We start from the raw sequence: 20,918 nt of genomic DNA, 5'->3' as shown, positions 1-20,918 counted from the left end.
CCCCCCCCCCCCCTCCCCTTATCTGCTAATGAAATTATTTTCAACTTATCGATCAATTAATAATTCTTTTTTAATTTTTTGATAATCATTATTTAACTATTTCCATTTATTAATCGTGCACTCTATTGCGATGATCAGAAACCAAATGATTGTGATTGTAAAAAGTAATCACTTATTGTAATCCCTGGCTCTGATTGAGACACTAGAGTAATAGATGACGAAGATAGTATAGAGAGGTATGAAGAAAGATAAAGATGTAACTGAGATATGAGGTAACTGTAACTGAGGAAAGAAATTACATGAATTAAATACCGCACAAAAGCTATAGATGCAATAGTTTACGAATTTAGTCTATAAACTGTATATAATAGCATACTGTATGTGATATACACATAATAAAAATATAATAACATTCACATAATGATAACGATAAAAATATAGTAATACTTGAAATAATAAACAATTACCAAAAGCAATGAATAAATAAATTTCAATAAAATAAATAAAAATATAATAAAAATAAATATAAATTTAAAATAAATATAATGAGTAATAATGAAATATTGCCTGGGTCATTTACCAACCTCCTTCCTCGATTTTAAAAGATATATTTTTGGGGTATTTTTATTGAAAATTGCCTTTTTGGGTATCTTTTATTTATTGTCTTCGTAAATAGATTCTTTATTCATTTTAAACCTTCCCAGAAAATACAAAATACCCAAAGAAGGAGCTTTCAATGAAAATGCCCCAAAAATGTATCTTTCACAATCGAGGAAGGAGGTTGGTAAATGACCTAGACAATATTTCATTATTTTTATCTTTTTGTAGTCACTCTGATCATCTGTGTTTAAAATTAACTAAAAATTTTTTTAATTTACATAAAAATTTTTTATGTTTTTCCTTTTCCAGCTATTAAAATTCTTCATAATTCATTATTAGAATCATGTCTAAGATATTGTCCTATTATCTCCCTAAATAGATTCTTTATTCATTTTAGACCTCCCCAGGTAATAAAAAATAAAGCTAAAAGGATTCTTTGTACTGTCCTTCATTACCATGCACAACTTCAAAGTCTCTCAGAAAAAGTCTCTTTTTTTTATAATATATAAGCCTTATAACCTTAGTCAACTGATAGACTTGCATTTATCACTTTGGCCGCATTACGCTTGTGTGATATTCAGTCTGGTACCAACAGCTCAACAGGGTGTAGTTTCTTTTTGAAGGTGGAGTTTCCTTTAGAGATCAATAGATGGTTAAGCTTTTAGTTTTTATGGACAAAAAAGGTAGTCAAATTTAATTGATTTTTTTTGAATTATTTTAGCTTTTCTAATAATTTTAGTTTAGTTTAGAATAAATAAATTGAACTAAAATGAGTCTTACTCATTTCATTTTTATGGCTGAACGTGGAAACACTGACGAAAAGTGTATTGCATCAAAAAACTTAAAACTACATTGTAAATTTTTTGAAATGTATAAAAAATGTGTTTATACGCATTTTTTTTTACCTTTTTACGAGTCGGACAAAAATTTCGAGGTGAGTGTCAAAACCCATATTCCCCGGGATACGACCTTGGGCCAAAATAAAATCTTTAGTTTATTTCTCCTAAAAACAACGGGGAAGGGGAGAAACCAGGATTTCATAAATAGGCACGGGAAGAAATGATATAGACTTGTCGTAGATACATATTAATATTGAAAAAATAAGGCACAGAGAGACATACACTAATCTTAGACGATTGCGGTTTTCATACATGAACAGATTAAAAATATAATCAAGGGGCCAAAAGGTTTTTATTGTGAAGCTTTGGTAGTTTCAGAAGCAGGGATTCAAAATTTCATCGGGTTAAGGGGAGGGGGTGGTCATAATCCATCGTTTTTTTAATCATATCACAAAAAGGGTCTTTGTTTTTAATTTAAAGCGGAGTTTTTGTGGTTCCGTCGGAGTTGTGTCTTCAGCGAGAATTTATTTATGATTCATTTCGAAAATTTGGAACGAACCTCCGTTCGGCCGTCTTATTTAAAGGTCAAAAAAGATTCAGAAATTGACTAAATTTAAAAATTGTCTCCTAATTTTCATTTCAATGTAAAACTTGACTGTTAGGAAGCTTATTGGAACATAAAAACATGGGAAACAGTATATTACTGTAAATTGCATCATTGATTTTGCTATATTATTATCACCATTATTACAAGTCTGCAAAACAAGATTGGAATATTGGAAGCTACTGAGATGACAGTGGTCAAGTATAATTCTGAAGCGTGGGTGCTTCGAAAAACAGGGGAAGATTTGCTAGTTGTTTTCCAGGGAACTTCCCCACGGATTGTTTTGAGCATCTGACAGACTGGTCGTATGTCAAACAATAGGCTGTACGAGATACGTGTTTCAATCCTGCTTTCTAGGGCTATAATGAGATCAAAAATGAGATGGCTAGGATACTTTCTCCAGGAGAAGGATGATTTTTTTTCTTTTAGTAATCACTCTGATCATGTGTGTATAAAATTACTTTAACATTTAGGTAATTTACATCGAAAAAAGCGTGTTTTTCCTTTTTCAATTATTAAAATTCTTTATGATTCATTTAGAATTGTATATAAGATACAGATAAGTATCTGTTAATATATATATATATATATATATATATATATATATATATATATATATATATATATATATATATACATATATATATATATATGATAAGTACCTTACATATAATTCTAAATGAATGATAAAGAATTTTAACAATTGAAAAAGGAAAAATCCACTTTTTTTCGATGTAAATTACCTAAATGTTGAAGTAATTTTATACACACATGATCTCAGAGTGGTTGCAAAAAGATAAAAAATCACGAAATATTGACTGGGTCATTAACCCACCCCCCTTCCTCAATTTTGAAAGATATTTTTTGGGTTGTTATATTCATTGAAAAATGCCACTTTGGGGTTTCGGGGCATTTTGTATTTTCTGGGGGGGGGGGGGGTAAAATCAATATCAATCGAACGATGAAGAATTTAATAATCAGAAAAGGAAAAACATACCTTTTGTAGCGGTAAATTGTGTGATATACTAATAAATGTTCGAATGTTTTAGTAAATGTTTAGCGTAAAATTTTAAAGATAACAGATAAAAATAGTTCAATTACCTCGACAATCTGATCATTGACCTGAATTTGCTGGGATCGATCAGCAGCGCTTCCAGGATTAATACTTTTCACGAAAATTCCAGACAAAGACTCTGAAATTATTAAGAGGGAATTTAAATGCAGCACTTCAGCACTTACAGTTATAGGACTAACATTTTTCTCATCAAACTCCACATAAAGACTGAAATTATCACGATAAAATGGGACAATTTTTTTTTTACATCACTGCAGTGTATCAGCACTTCCAGAATAGATACTTCGCATAAAATTCCACATAAAACCTCTGAAATTGTTAAGAGAAAATGGAGCCAACACTTTTTGGCAGTACTGCACTGCTTCAGCACCTCCTACATTAATACTTATATAAAAATTCAACATAAAATCTATAAACTTATTAAGAGAAAATAGGGCACACAAGTTTTGTAGTACTCTCCAGCGCTATAGCACTTCAAGGATTAAAACTTTTTATGAAATTTCGAGACAAAGACTGTGAAATCATTGCGAGAGAATAGAACAAATTTTGTTTATATCATCCTCCATATTTAATACTTTTCACAGAAATTTTATACAAAGACTCAGAAACTACTGAAAAAGAATGAAATTACAAATTTTATTTCTTTCTTAAATGGCAGAACAAAGAAAGCTAAGAGAGACAAAAAAAGATAGGGTAATTCAAAGGGCTGAAGGTTTGAACAAAGGCTTTGGGAGAAGATAATTCTCAGATACCTCAAGAGCATGAATTTAATCTTGTGTACAGTTTAACCCTTGCAAAATATGAATAGAAATGGATTGTATATGAAATGAATTGTATTTGTAAAATACAAACTTTTACGTTTCTTCAGACTTCATAGTGTTGAAAGTTTATTTAAGTGCTCCAACAGTTTTTGAAAAAAAACATGACAATTGTTTGAAAAAAGAAAAAGCAAAAGAAGATATACAAAGAAAAACAAGAAAGGCAAGAAAAAAAAGATAAAGAAGAATCCATATATTTGAAATTCTAACAAATGTCTATTATTTGAGAGAAAGAAAAGAAAAAAAAGACAGAGAGAGAAAACGGAAAAAGGGAATTACCAAAAAGTACTACTCTAGCCTCTCTTTCAGAAGTCCGGTATTATTTCCTTCTGTAGCAGTAAAAAAAATGGATAAGGGGGAACGGGAACATTGAAAAATAGAATAGGCGAATCACCTAGAGAAAGCTGGAACAATTAAAATAATACAAAAATTTCAAAGGAAGGCAAAACCCAGATATTATTTTGAGAATGTAACTGGTAGTTATAATCATTCTGTTTATTGTTTCATTTTTCTGACAGAAGATACCGACTGGCTGGTTATTTTTAACGAATGCTTTATTCAACGAGACCGATATTTCGGTCAAATTTTTAACGAATGATTTAACACAACAATTTTACAAACTCGGCCCTTTCAACGAATAGTCGAATGCACTCCCGAATAACTTGTCCAATTTTTGAGCATATTGCTGTGTATTCCTGCATAAAACTCAGAATAGCATGCTACATTTAAAAATACTAATTAGAAAGAAGGAAAATTCTACAAACCCTTTTCACACACATAACCAGCTATTGTTATTCCTAGTCCTTGAGAGTCTTTCTGGAGTCGAACAACAAAACTATCCACTTCTGGAACTATAGAAAGAGGCACTTCAGGTTTAACCTGTAAAAAAAAACATCCATAATAATAATTTCTGGAAGGAATTTCTAAGGATCTCAACGACAAAAAACAAAGCGGTGGATCCTTATCTTTCTTTAATTTTTATAAAAATAGTGTTTTAGGAGAAGAATTATCTTTTTTTGTTGATTATGAATTATGAACATTATCTTATCTATTTTATCATGTAAAAAATCTTTTTTTAGTCAGGGGATAATAATTTAATAGTTTTGAGAGAATAATCATTTAATAAAAAAAAAACAAAACTTAAGAATATGCAAAAAAACCAATAGCGTTTGTGTGTTTTTCCCTGAAAACAAATCATAACCGTTTAAAACATATCAAGAAAAACTGGAAATTCGTGTGTATAGCCTCCAGTTAAGAGCTTAGAAAAAGTATTAAATTTAAAATTACTTTTCTTTTCCCCAACAGGTTGTGAAAAAGATAAGATACATATCAGCCAAAAAGCAACAAAAAATCAATAAATACAATGACAAAGGTCTACAAAGGCTCCATGCGCCTATAAAGGAGGGAGATCATGATACAAAATATTTATATTTAACTCTTAAAAATAAAACTATCAAATATTTAAGCACATACAATCTAAAATATTTAAATCATAAAAAAGAGAGAAAAGACAGAAGGGGAGAGAGAAAAACAAATTCAAAATTTTATTTTATTTTTAGATAAAGTAGAGAACGCAGTTATTAAATGAAAGTGTTTAATAAATTTTAATTAACTAGTAAAATGAAAATAAATTAAAAACTAAGTAATTAATAATTAAATCAAGATAATAATGATTAAAAATAGATTTTTAATTACTTGATAAATAATAATGAAATAAATAAATAAATAAATAATAGTAATTGTTAAATTAAGATAATAACAAAAAAAAATATTAATTAAATGATACATTGAAAATAGTTTTGTTAATAAATGTAAATTTTGATAAAATTGATCTTAAAATTTTTGGGGGACGGTGGGGGGGAGGACACTAATCAATATTTTTCCCAGGGCGTAAGAGGCACCAGAACCGCCATAGCATACTCCCGTGTTAAAAAGTGTGATTTAAAACCATTTCTTTTTTTACGTATTTTTGTCACATTATTTTTTTCGTATTGCGTATTATTATGCGCATTATTATTACGTAATACTTTTGTGAGCCAGTCCTATTATTCTTTAAATAAAGCATGGTGCAGACTTGACAAACGAAGTGCTTTAGCGTCACTTAGCATCTGTATCATACAGTGGTGGATCCTAGGCGGGCAAGTTCTAGATCTTTTTATCCTAGTAGACCTAGTAGGCCTTTCCTTTCTTTGGAAATTATATTTTGGAAAAACTTTCTACTAGAATCTAATAGCCCATTTACCTCTTAGGGCTATGGCAAATTCCGAAACAGAAAAAGAAAGTAAAACCTGATGATTTCTTTGAATGAAATCATTCAAAGAAATTTGAATGATTTTCTAAATCATTTAGATTAAAAGATTTAATCTTTGACTAATCATTTTCTCGATGACTAATCATTTAAATTAAATCATTTAAATTTTCTAAATCATAATAAAAGAATTAGTGAACTAATTAGAATTATTGGCAGATCTATCAATTATTTTCAATAATTATGAATAAATTAATGAATTATCTATAGAATTATTATGTAAAATTATTCTATATAATATGTATATATTTCGATTATTATTATTATATTATATATTTTTATCACTAATCTATTATTTCTTTCTTATCCTTTCATTCACTTATTATTTTATTATGATAGTTATAATACATAGTCAATTATGTAATTTAATAGTGAATTATACTAATATTATTATATAAATTAGTTTATACTACATAGTATTATAATATTCTATACAGAGATTACATATAATTATTAGTTATTATAGAACTATCTATGAATATCTGAAAACATTGTTTTCTATCTTGACTTTTACTATACACTCAGAAAGGAAAGACATTCTAGCTTTACTGGGATAAAAAGACCAAGAACTAAACCTATTTTCTACTAGAATAACACAGATTTCTGAAGATTAGGTGACTATCAAAAATAAGGGCCCCTTTCCAATGTTTCATATCTATTCTATAGGTACCAATCGTCGAGTACTAGTCAAAAATGTTCCCAGCTAATCACAAGAGCTAAGAGCTCATATGGCACTTGTGACGAGGTCGGAAGAGCCAAGAGCTCATATGGTCTAAGCTCTAGCAAAATTCTAAGAATCAATAGATTGATTTAAAAGGAAAATCAGAGGCTTAATGCCGGTTGGGATTTAAAATAAGAGCTCTGAGTCACGAGGTCCTTCTAAATATTATAATTCATTAAGATCCGATCACCCACTCGCAAGTTAAAAATACGTCAATATTTCTAATTTTTCCTCTCCCTTCAACCACCCAGATGGTTGAATCGGGGAAAACGACCATAGCAAGTCAATTTTTGCAGCTTCCTGACACGCCTACCAATTTTCATCGTCCTAGCACGTCCAAAAGCACCAAACTCGCTAGAGCACTGAACCCCACCACCAAACTCCACCAAAGAGAGCGGATCCAGTCCTGTTACGTCGATCCTGTATTTACGACATTTGTTTATTCTACCCACTAAGTTTCATCCCGATCTCTCCACTCTAAGCGTTTTCAGAGATTTCCAGTTTCCCCTTCCAATTACCCTCCCCAAATGTCAACAGATCTGGTCAAGATTTGAAACAAAAGCTATGAGTCGTGAGTTCCTTCTAAATATCAAATTTCATTAAAATCCGGTCACCCGTTCTTAAGTTAAAAATACCTCAATTTTTCTAATTTTTCCAAACTAATAACCCCCAGCTCCTCCAAAGAGAAGGGATCCGTTCCAATTATGTCAATCACGTATCTATAGCTTGTGCTTATTCTTCCCATCAAGTTTCATCCCAATCTCTCCACTCTAAGCATTTTCCAAGATTTCTGTTTCCACCCTCCAACTCTCTATGTCCCCGGATCTGAATCGAATTGAAAATGGAGCATCTGAGACCTAAGATTCTTCTATATGTCAAGTTTCATTAAGATCCGATCACCCATTCGTAAGATACCTCCATTTTCACGTTTTCCAAGAATTCCGGTTTCCCCTTCCAACTCCCCCCAATGTCACCGGATCTGGTCGGGATTTAAAATAAGAGTTCTAAAGCACAAGATCCTTCTAAACATCAAATTTTATTAAGATCTGATCACCCGTTCGTAAGTTGCAAATATCTCATTTTTTTTTAATTTTTCCGAACTTTCCCACCAAAAAAAAAATACAGATGACCTTATTGTCACCTATCATCAACGTACAGAGGTGTCAATTAAGGGGATGGACTAGGGGACACTGCCATCCTAGATTTGCTTTCCTCCTTCTAGACTTTGGAAGATATATTTTTTTATATTTTCATTGAACACACCTTTTTTTGCTATTTTCCTTGAAGAAAAAAAAAACATTGATAAAAACAGAAAAGATTCCCCTCTCTAGATTTAGAAAAATACATTATGCCCCTTTCCAGATTTTTGTGAATTGGCGCCCCTGCCAATATGGCCATATTTCTTCTATAGTAGCCGTGGGAATCATACCTACAATTCAAATACCGACTAGTGAATTGGATCATAAATCATTAATTGTATCAGACATAGGGAGAAAACGACAGGAAAGAAATATTTCTATCTCCCTAGAAACATATCACAAAGACATTCTTATTTAAAAATGTTTTAAAATTCATATAAGCTTATTCTGTAGAATAAGCTTATATGTTATATGATATATATATATATATATATATATATATATATATATATATATATATATATATATATATATATATATATTAATAAAACAATAACAACAACAATACAATCAGATCAAGGCCAGCGTTTTATTCTAACGAGGGAAACTTTCTGTAGCCTTCATTCTGTTTGCAGGTAATATGCCAATTTTTTTGTCGTTTGGTAGTTACATTGGTTTATAAATGTTTATATCAAATAAAAGAAATAATTTTTCTTAAAGCACGAAGAAAGGAAACTTTCGATTTTATATGCTGTCAAAAGTTTAGGCGGAATGACCACTTATTGGGATTGGTCATAAAATTTATCCAAAACAAGCTTTTCAAGAAAAGTAAAAGAACCATTATTGAAACCTAAAACTAGCAGAAATAAAATCATTTAATAATTCATGCTAAAATTATTATAAAAACTAATATGAATAAAGTAATAATCGTGTAACTAATTAAACTAACTAAAACTAAATTAAAAATAAACTAAATTAAAACCAAACTAATTAAACGAAAACTAACCTAATTAAATTAAAACTAAACAAAAACTTAAAGCTAATAATTGTATTATCAAAACGAACAAAAAAAAAAAAAATATGAATGAATTAGCGAAACGAGAGTAAATAAAGAAAAGGATATAAAGAAAAAAATTAGAAAGAAAAGAAATCAGACAACAGAAATTGAGGAAATCACAGCACATCAAACATAAAGATACAAGAGGTTACTATTGACAAGTTAATGAATTCTAAAACAAACGGAAACTAAAATGTTAAATCAATTTAACTCAAAGCGAACAGAAATTGCCAAAAATCAGAGTAAGACTATTTCTTCCCTAATGCCTCTGCCTGGCCGTTTTTTGTTTTCGTTTTTTTTTTTGTGCACGATGTTCCTTTTGTTCCAAAGACCTACGGTTGTAAGTTTCAAACTAATCAGAAACAAAAATCGAGGGCCATTCGTGGACTCCTATCACCTTTTCCACTCCCTCCGAAAAGTGTGGGATTGGTTTGGCTCCATATGTAATCTTTACAATTTTTGAATCGATGGGAAGCACAAACAATCCCCATTTCATTTTCAACCACCATAAAACCCCCCTCCCACTTTCCATTATCAAATCCATTCGTTAACAATTGATAATTTACAGAATTTGCGGTTCTTCTCTCAGGGGCTGTGAGTCATGCTATCCCTGAGTCATATTTATCGGACCTTTCGACCATTCTAAACAAAATGACTGAATCAAAATTTGGAACCAATATCATGAGGGTTGTAGGGATGTGGGTAGCAGAAATGGAAACAGAAGGGGACAAAAGGGGGTACTTTTTTCCCTCAAGAAGAGTGGACTACTAGAGTTTGCAATTGCCAATTGAATGAGGTCATCCCAGGTTTCTATGATTTCCTTTCTATATGAACTGGCAGGGAGTTAAGACAAAAATCTGAAATTAGTGCACTGTTTGATTTAAAACACTTTTAAGAGCTGATTAAACATGCTTTATTACCAGTCTAATCATAACAATAAAGCCAACATTTTATGAGAATTAGATGAACAATCAAGAGAGGATATTCGAGTTTGGAAATGTGGTACAAGGGTTTTGTGTGCATTTTCAAGGCATGGGATTACGCATTTCCTCAAGGAAGAAGGGGATTTCAAAGCAGATCTCATGGTTCAGGTTTCCCAACCCTTCCATTGGGCATGCAAATTCAAATTTAGTTTATGTAAACTTTATGTCGAATCACTAATTTGTTAGGAGAGCAAATGCTAAGCCTGTTACAGGGGCAAAAATGTTTGAATTTTTGCTATTTAAGAGGTTAATAAAGCAGTTGTCCTTGCTGCTGTATCTAGTATGATAAGAAAAATACTATAAAAAAAGGAAAAAAAACACGGCACTTGAGTTTACAGTCCCTACTGGTGATGCTGGTCCCCTTTTCATTGCCCTCGGTCAGGAACTGTCATGGGTGGGAGAGGTAGGGGCCAGCTATTCTGTACTTTCGCATATCCTTCCTGTTTACCTTCTCAGATTTCTCCAGGTACCATTTTAGAGCTGAGTCGACTTTGGCTGAGTTTATGGAGTTACACCACATCTCGTTCCAATCCAAATAACCAGCAACACCAAGACTCAAACTTCTGTCCTCACGGACAAAGGATTTAGAGTCTAGCGATAACTACTTGGCTAGGACGGCAAAACAAAAGCCATCTGTTTTTACAGCTGATTCAAGAATTTATCTCAGCTTCAGGTCCATTAGTTATTTTCCTGGCAAGGTTCATATGTTATCTAACCCATAGATATTTGGTTTAGCCTTTTCCTATTCAAGGAGTCAATTGACCTTGATTCTTTGTAGAAAAGAAACAACTTGCAGATATCATAAAAAACAATGCCAAATGTAAATAATTTAAGAGGGTAAAAGATAGCATACGATTTCATGTTATTTGTCTTTTCGTGAGTAATAATATATGTACCCAGAAAATATATGCCAGCCAGACTATCCCTGATATATAGTAATTCGATTAAATGAAAGGTTATAGCTAATTTTGTAGATGAGAAAAATTTGCGAATATTACTATCGTTCCCTTCCCACTCCACATTTTCGTGAATTTGCATTACTAACGGAGTTGCATCATGAGTGGAAAAAAGGACAATTCAAAGATAAACTAGACCTACGTTGTCCGGGCAACGTGAAGTGTTACGGCAACCTTTGTCCGGCTTCACCGACTAAAGTGTTGCGAGAGCAACACTTTAGTTTTGTTTCTTCGCTATCGGCCAGTAATCACATGATCAAAGGCTATTCCTCAGCATTGAAAAAACAACAATAAAATAATATCGAAAGAAGGGACTAAATTGACTTTGCAGCCAGTTGAACTTATCCTTTTCAATCGTAGACATCGTGACGGATGAAAACTCGGAACAATATCTTATATAATTTAGTTGGTATTATAAAGCAATCCCTAATTTTTCAGGATCAAAATACCATAGATGAAATTCTATTAATTATTACGAAACTATCTCATTGTTTTACATTCTCGTTTGTGCTTGTTTCTTCACTATCGGTTAAATGATGAAGTTGTAAGCCTATCGAAGTTTTCAAAACGGTATGTTCAAACAAGAACGCAATCAGTTATCACATGACCAAAGGCTATTCCTCAGCGTTGAAAAAACAACAACTACACAATAATATCGAAAGAAAGGACCAAATTGACTTTGCAGCCAGTTGGACTTTATCCTTTTCAATCGTAGACATCGTGACGGATGAAAACTTGGAACAATATCTTATATAATCTAGTTGGTATAATAAAGCTATACGTAACTTTTCAGGATTAAAATACCATAGGTGACACTGATTATTACGAAACTACCTCATTGTTTTATGTTATCGTTTGTACCCGTTGCGTAAACACTTAATTATGTCAGATTTAAAGAGATCGAATAGAATGTGCACCAATTTACACAAATTTCTAGCCCAAAGTGAACAGATTCTTTCTTACAAGTCCCTCTCCCGTGATAGACATCAAATAAACCGGATGCAAATAATAGGTACACCAACTAGTAAAAGTGGAAAACCCCTCATTGCCGAAGATGACTAGGAGCTAACAGCCGTTTCTCGCCCAAGGTGAACCGATTCTTACTTAGAGATTCCAGTTTCAATTCGAATCGGATCCAGAAACATGGGGGTGGGGGGGGGGAAGAAATCCAGAAACAGAAATCTTGGAAAACGGAAATCTTGGAAAATGCTTAGAGTGGCGAGATCGGGATGAAACTTGATGGGAAGAATATGCACAAGTTCTAGATGCGTGATTGACATAATTGGACCGGATCCACTCTCTTTGAGAGAGTTAGGGGAGATTTCCAGTGCTTTGGCTAGATCGGTGCTTCTAGACGTGCTAGGACGATGAAAATTGGTAGGCGTGTCAGGAACCTGCACAAATTGCCTTGATAACAGTCGTTTTCCCGATTCGACCATCTGAGAGGCTGGAGGGAGAGTAAAAATTAAAAAATGAGGTGTTTTAACTTAAGAATGGTAGATCAGATCTTAATGAAATTTGATATTTAGAAGGACCTCCTGTTTCATAGCTATTACTTTAAATCCCGACTGTATCCGGTGATATTGGGGGGAGTTTGAGGGAGAAACGGAAGATCTCGGAAAACACTTAGAGTGGAGAGATCGGAACGATCTCTCTTTTTGGGGGAGTTGGGGGGGGGGGGGGGTAATTCGAAAAAATTAGAAAAAATCAGGTATTTTTAACTTACGAACGGGTGACGGGATCTTAATTAAATTTGATATTTAGAAGGAACTCATGTTTCAGAGCTACAATTTTAAATCCCGACCAGACCTGGTAAAATTGGGAGGAGTTGGAGGGAAAACCATAAATCTTAGAAAACTCTTAGAGTGGAAAGATCGGGATGAAACTTGATGGGTAGAATAGCAAATGTCGTAGATACGTGATAGACGTAACTGGGCTGGACCTGCTCTCTTTGGAAGAGTTAGGGAGGTCCAGTGTTTTGGCAAGTTCGGTGCCTCTGGACGTGCTAGGACGATAAAAATTGGTAGGCATGTCAGGGACTTGCACAAATTGACTTGATAAAGTCGTTTTCCCGGATTCGACCATCTGGATTCTGAAGGGAGAGGAAAAATTAGAAAAAATGCGGTATTTCTAACTTATAAATGCGTGATCGGATCTTAATGAATTTTAATATTTAGAAGGACCTTGTGTCTCAGAGAGAGGAGAGAGGAGAGAGGAGAAAGGAGAGAGGAGAGAGGAGAGAGAGAGAGAGAGAGAGAGAGAGAGAGAGAGAGAGAGAGAGAGAGAGAGAGAGAGAGAGAGAGACTTATTCCCCCTCGAAAGGCTTCATGACCAGGGATACAAGGGGGATAAATTTTAAATATATTTTAAATCCCGACCGGCATTATGGCTCTGATTTTCCTTTTAAATCAATCTATTGATTCTTGGAATTTTGCTAGAACTCATACCTTATGAGCTCTTGGCTCTCGGCTATTCCAACCTCGTCATTAGTGCCATATGAATTCTTAGCTCTTGTTTTTTTGCAAAGCAAAAAGTGAGAGAAAATTATAAATAATTACTTACATCATCAGAAAACGAATCCATTTTTTCATTTTGTATATTCGAACTGGAGCCAAAAATAAAACGATCCCGCTCGTTATACTGCGAAGGAAGGATTAAATCTTCTAAAGCAGCATCAGTCGACTCTGTTCCAGGGTATGAAATATTATCGGCTTCATAACCATTCAAGACTGGATCCACTGCAACGGCCTGAAGAGACGCAAGATGACGCTCCAATTCTTCGGCATTATTAAGCATACGTGTTGGAACGATAGGTGCACGAGGATTTATGCCCTTGAAATAAGTAAAGTTAATGGAATGTTAATATTTTCAAAAGAAGAAGTAGATGAAAGCAGAAATAAGATTAAATCATCCCAGTAAAAAGCTTCATGTCTCACAAATTAAAGCTTTTCCTAAGATCACAGTGGATCAGACACTTTTCACAAGTATGAAGTAAGAAATTTATGGTCTTTAAACGGCTAGAGGCAAAAGGGCAGCCTCAACATATATACAAATGTAGCTAAATATCACCCCGATGCTTAACTCCAGCATAACCAGGGAAATGAGAATTACTGGGGAGCAATGTAAACTGGAAAGCCAATAACCCTGAAAAGAGGAAGATGACAAACACTGAATCCATTGAGGAAGTGAGCATTACCAAACAACAATACCGAAAAAGACTTATTTTCAAACATCCAAATATCATGGTACAATTGTATTATCAACACTCCCCAGCCTCCCCTGATTGGTCAAATGCGTCTCTGATTTATTTATAATTTTAGACTCAACTATTTTGTACATCTTCAATTACTACGTGCATAAACTTGGCATATGATGCCTTGAAAGTTGGCCATATTTTAAAAAAGATTACAAGGTTTTTCAAATTTCCAATCAATAAATGATACTCCTGCTCAGTTCCTATAACCCCCCCCCCCTCCAAAAAAAATCCTTCGTCTTTACCAATTAACTCATTAAATTATTTGCAGGAGTACTGATTAAATTAAAAGTTATGCTATAATAGCTTATTCCAAAGAATATTTGAAATTACATAACATAACCTCCTACTATAAAAGCTCTGGGAGATATAATAAAATATCACTACATATACGAATAAAGCACATCAAATTCAACTAGAATCCCATATTTTGGCTCTTAATAAAAAAAAAGAAACCAAAAAGGCTGCAAAATTATTACAAAGAAATTTTGAAAAGGAATTCCAAAATAAAAGTTAGCATCGAACTCATTAAATGTGAAAATAGCTTCGAACTCATTATTCAAAAATTATAGGTAATAAAAAAAAAAGTAAAAATAAAAATAAAAAAAAATATTCCATATTAATTCAACATACAAAATTGACCTAGTATCTCATATTTTAGACAATAAACAAAAACAACAAAAAAATCAAATAGGAAGAGCCATAATTATTACGCAAAAACTGCAGGTGATAAAAAAAAAGATCCTTTATTCAGCACATGAAGTTCTAGTTGAACTCCATATTTTATCTATTGAATAAAGAAAGATAGAAAAGAAGTTCCAAAATTATGATGTAGGTGAATTATGTAGATGATAAAAACAAGATTATTCCATATTCAAATTCAGCATATAAAGTTCTAATTGTGTAGAGAGAGCAACACTTTGGTTTGGTCGTGTTTTTTTTTTCTAGCATCCCGATTTCAGCTTATTCCTAGAAATGGTAAGGGTCTAACACCTAAGGTTTTTACGGAAAGTATGGACCTTTCAGCTGAGTTTATCATTCGGATTTTTGCACTTGGGATTGCGGTAGAAACATTGTATCAGATGTGCCTCTTAAACTTTAAAAGTTCTCTCATTGCTAAAGGAATTAGACTTTATCCTTTGCTCCTTTCTAAGTGATGACGTTAGAATATTAGCCTACGGCAAAAAAGTCAACTTATTAACTAAGATAGGTAGAATTTTTTCGACGGCAATCGATAGCTCTTGATGAGCTGATCAAAGTATATGTCATCATTTTTTAGTAAAAAAAAAAAAAATTTCATGAGATGTACCAGTTTGAAAGTTTAAAGGGGTTGACAACTTCAGTAGCAAGGTACACACTGAAACCAAAAATAGGCCAGTACCTATTGTGAGGCATTTAGGGAAGTTTTAAGCAACAGTCGGCTGTTAGCTCATAATCATCTTCGACAATTAGGGGTTCGCAACTTTTGATAGATGATGTACCTATTATTTGTTTCCGGTGCATTTTATGGTAAGACCAATTTGGTTCCAGTGGTAAGACATGTAGGGGACTTGTAAGTAATAATCAGCTGTTAGGCTACAATCGTCTTCAGCGATGAGGGGTTTGCAACTTTTGCTAGTTGCAATGAAGGGTTCGCAACTTTTGCGAGTGTGTGTACCTAGTATTTATTTTAAGATCCTTACATATTAACAACTTCAACGTTTAATCGAAGCGTGGAAACAAAGCCAAAGTGTTGTTCTCGCAACACTTTACTCGGAGAAGCCGAACAAAGGTTGCCGCAACACCTCACGCTGCCCATGCAACGTAGATCTAGTTGAGTTCCATATTTTAGCTCTTGAGCAAAACATAAGTGCGAAATTATTGCTAAAAAAAACATAGATTATAGAAAAAAAAAACATGATTCCAGATTCAAATTCAGAATAGAAAATTCTAGCTGAATTCCATATTTTAGCTCTCCAGGAAAAAAAGTAAAAAAAAAAAAAAAATTAAAACCATTAGACAAAAATCGGTGGTGATCCGAATTTTTTTTTATATGATTCCATATTTAAAATAAGCCTGAAAAGTTCCACTTGAGTCCCATATTTTAGCTCTTAAAGAAAAAGAAGTTCCAAAATTATGACCCCACAAAATACAGATGACAGAAAAAAAATTATTATTCCATTTTCGTATTTAGCATATAAAATTCTAGTTGAATCCCCAATTTAAGCACTTGAGCGAAAAAAGCTTGAAAAAGTGAAATTTTTTTTACCAATATTGCCTCCCGTTTCTCTCTGGCTCTCTGCCAAGACATAGAAACCTATTCAGATACATCTAAGAAAAGCAAAATCAGGAGTAAGAATCAGCAAAAAAAAAGGAAGGACAAAGTATATCCATTTCTCAACGGAGAAAATGTTCGCCGTCTCTCCTTTCTAACACACCAGACGGTTATCTGCATCGTTTAGCTTCCAAACACTATCGATTTTAGGATGCTATATTTGCCATTTGTTACCAGCAAAAGGCCACCAAGTGTCAAATATTCTGCCACTAACAAATTCTTCGTCAGAAAATGTCATTAAAGTTGAACCATTTCATAAATGAAAAGAAGAAAAATGAGCATATAAAAAGAGATGCTACTAATCTGTTCATTAAAAAATAAAGTCGAGAATTCTTTTACCAGAAAGATACTACGTGGAACAGATGCATATCAAGGATATCTTCTTCATACGCTTGTCTATTAGTATGTATATTGAAAAAAGAAAAAAGCTTCCACGGACCATGCATGATTTGATCATATTGTATGTAACCAGCAATACATTTTAAACGTACCCCATCTCCCAACTTAGTGTTTCCTAATCCTAGGAGATGATTTTTGAAAAGTCCTAACAAGTCTAGTTTAAAAACGTCTGAATTTGTCAGTCAAAATGCCAATATAATGTTGTAACGTTCCATGTCATACTATGAATATCATTAAAATCATTTAAAAACCGCAATGGGCACCCACAGAAAAGGTATGTGACTAATTGCTCACTCAAGTCTACATAGAGCGATTAAGTCAGCTAACAGCCAGGCAGCAAGAAGTCCCTGGGACCTTCAGTTGAATGGAGGCTTTGTGCAAGCCCTTCTTATTCCTATGCGGAGCGTGAGCCTTTCTTGGACTCTACATGGTTCTCAGCACTAGGCGATGCACTTATGTCAACAAGAGTCGACCTCCTGCAAAAGCAATGTCAGGTCTAATACCTCCAACGCATTATATATTTATACCTATCAATATTATACTACAAGTGGCATGCAATCCATAATAAGTAACACGGCTAGGAAGGGCTTATTAGACCCATGATGTTTGTCTGTTCTCTTTATTTCCCTTTCTTTTTTCATCTCTGTCATTTATTCTATCTCTTTTTTTCCTCTCTGTCATTTTTTCCCTGTCTGTCATTGGGGTCTCTTTAAATTAGTTCTGTGGGACTTCTCTGAAGACTTGTAGACTTTCTAACTTCTTTATAGAAGATTTTCAATATTCCAATAGCCTGCATTACAATTCAAACCAGATAACACATCGAACTTATCAAAGCCTGTCCCTTTTACTTAGTTCAGAGAAACTTATCTATAGACTTATAGACTTTCCAACTTCTCCAGAGACTCTTGTCATACTTTTCCGATTCAATATTAATTCAATATTCAGGGTCGTTAAAATTGTATAGACAGATAAAGGGTAGTTGGGGGGAGGATGTATTTTGGAAGGTTGGGTTAAGTAGAGCATTTGAAGGCTTATTTCGATTGGAGGGGAAATGGATTTTTGATTGGTGAGAAAAGAAAGTATCAAGGGAGAAACGGGGAGAAGGTAGAATCTATTGCTTGTGCTATGTGTGGATCTCAGGATAAAAGTTTAATGCATTTTTTGTGTGAATGTGTCGAATTGAATGAATGGAGGCGAGAGATGTATGGTAAAGAAAAATTGAATGAGATATTGATGGTAGATAGAATGAAAGAGGCAAATTTCCTGAGTATTAAAAGGATAGCAAGGTTTTTCAGGATTGCAGCGGCAAATCGTGAGCGTTTTCTTTAAATAGTATTAATTTATTTTAGTTAATTAGTTGTTTGTTTTTGTTATGTAAATTTCCTATGGCCCACGGGTTTCCTCTGGAATAAATTATTATTATTTTTATTATTATTATTATTATTATTATTATTATTATTATTATTATTATTATTATTATTCCAATAGCTTGCAATTCAATTCAAACATTGTAACGCATTGAAGACGTCAAAGTCTGTCATTGGGGTCCCTTTTTATAAGTTCTCACTTTCGAGAGACTTCTCTACAGACTTATAGGCTTTTTAACTTGTCTAGAGATTCTTTTCACACTTTTCCGGTACAATATTCCAATAGCATACATTACAATTCAAGCCAGATAACAAACCAGAAGACATCAAAGTCTGTCTGGGGTCCCCTTTTAACGAGTTCTGTGAGACTTCTCTAACGACTTATAGACTTTCTAAGTTCTCTATAGAGGATTTTCATAGTTTTTGGTACAATATTCCAATACCATACAGTTCAATTCAAACATTATAACGCATCGAACACATCAAACCCTGTCAACCGGTTCCCTTTTTAATTAGTTCTGAGAGACGTCTCTAAACTTCTACAGACTTTCTAGCTTCTCTAAAGACTTTCTACACTATCCTGGTCTGATATTTCAATAACATATGATACAATTCAAACCTAGTAACGTATCGAGCACGTCAAAGACTATAAACGGGCTCACCCTTTAATTAGCTCAAGCGAACTCCTCTATTTTAAAAAGGGTTATAGGAAAGTTTTGAAGTGCCAGGACCATCAAGATAAAACATCAACCCTTTGTCAACAAAGGAACATCAACTAAGGAAGGGAATAAAGAGAAGGAGGGGATAGAGAGGAGCACTGGCGGCAGTATTGGCTTCAGGCCCCATAGTGCTGTGCTAGATGTTTTAGTAGTAGTAGTAGTAGTAGCACATCTTCCGACAAAAAAAAATTATAATAAAAATAAAATAATAAAACATAATAAATTAATTTAATGCACCGTATCATCGGTGTCACGCTTAAAGGTCGAATATAACATTTTCAAACTTCAGAGAAAATTGCCAGAAAATAGCTTACTGATCAATTCTCAAAGGGAGGATCAGCAGTGCAATGTAGAACAAAAGGGTCAAAGTATTACTAAACTCACTTTGTCCTACTAATCTTTACTTTGGGAACAGCTTAGCAAACATTCTTGGAAATTATCTCAGAAGAGTGGAAATGTCAGTTACGACCTTTAGGTGTGACACTGCTTAAAAACGGGTTTTACTAGTTATTTCAAGCGTCGAAATGTCAGCTATGACCTTAGGTGCGACAATGCTTAGCAAACGATCTTTGGTAACTATCTGAAGTGCGGAAATGTCAATTACGACATTTAGGTTTGACAATAATAAGCAAGAGGTTTTTGATTATTGTTCCAAGTGTGAAAATGTCAGTTACAACCTTTGGGTGAACGATATTTTCTTATAAAATCATGATATTAACATAATCCTATCCAATGTCCAGTCACAGAATTATCAACAGTGTAATGAATATACATGATTTGCTTTTCCTGACTAATCAAAGAAGATTGTCAGATTGGAGAAAATGACACAAGACATAATTGATGGATTAATGGCGGTTGAAAGTCAAAACAACTTAGAAAATGAAAAAGCTCTTAACGTAATCGTGGTTCGGAATCATCTGCCAACAGTAGTTCAAAAATGAGCGATTTGAAAGCAGGTTTTTAGGTTGTCAGCTCATCTTAACAAAAGTGTGATTGTCAGTTCATCATAACATATAAATCTAGTTGATGCGAACTACAGCTGAGGGCTTATCTTAAAATCACATAATAAAATCAACTAACGCCGCGCACACAAAGAACGCTGCTGTACACGAAGAACGAAAGCTGCTTCACTATTGTGACGCACAATGGGTTAAAAGGTATGATACTTTGATTACTGGGTTTCATGGAGTACGACAGGTATCATGAAAACACAGACATGGAGGGAAGCGAACGCTACCGTTTAGCAAGAAATTAAAAACTCTGAAAAAGACCCTTGATCCTACAAATTCTTCAGTGTTGTTACTTGTGTTGCGTTTTCCACGAATTTGCGTGTGTCAATAATCAAACATGAAGGGTGTGCGAAAGCACAGGATGGCTGGCCCCCAACCCCCCATTGCACTTCCTGGCTGAAGGGCCAAGAAACGGAGATCAGCACCGCCGGTAGGGACTATAAGTCTAATGCCGTATCCTTTACCTTTTTTTACCTTTTAATATGCAGTACGTGCCCTTGGAGTTTAACAGACTCGTTTGTTTATTCGGATTTGAACGATATGTCACTCGGGATGCTTTAAACAGATTTATAACTCCTTTGTAATAAGAGAAATTGGCGTCAGCCGACGTTGCACTACTAGAGAAAAATTGGCGGTGAGCCGGTAGAGAAAAATCCCTGGCCCGCTATAAATCATAATCACAAGACCAGATAACCTAACCTATAGCTTGGTAATAAGAATCGACACAGGAGTATGCAAAACCTACATAAATGTTAA

At 33.6% G+C, this 20,918-nt stretch overlaps 1 protein-coding gene across 4 annotated transcripts in view; it reads right to left on the bottom strand.

The window, feature by feature from the left end:
* The window catches only part of LOC136026265 (multiple PDZ domain protein-like), a 448,978-nt gene that overhangs the window by 329,329 nt on the left and 98,731 nt on the right, over positions 1-20,918 (bottom strand). For all 4 annotated transcript variants that reach the window (XM_065702652.1, XM_065702654.1, XM_065702653.1 and 1 more), the window contains exons 10-12: positions 13,663-13,932; positions 4,701-4,815; positions 3,145-3,236 (exon numbers count right to left, since the gene is read on the bottom strand). In XM_065702652.1, the coding sequence (XP_065558724.1) occupies positions 3,145-3,236; positions 4,701-4,815; positions 13,663-13,932 (477 nt within the window). The remainder of the gene's footprint in view (positions 1-3,144; positions 3,237-4,700; positions 4,816-13,662; positions 13,933-20,918) is intronic.

This window comes from Artemia franciscana, chromosome 4, assembly GCF_032884065.1.
Source record: "Artemia franciscana chromosome 4, ASM3288406v1, whole genome shotgun sequence".
NCBI lineage: Eukaryota > Metazoa > Arthropoda > Branchiopoda > Anostraca > Artemiidae > Artemia > Artemia franciscana.
The sequence above is the reverse complement of the archived record's forward strand: the minus strand, read 5'-3'. Positions and strand labels throughout refer to the sequence as shown.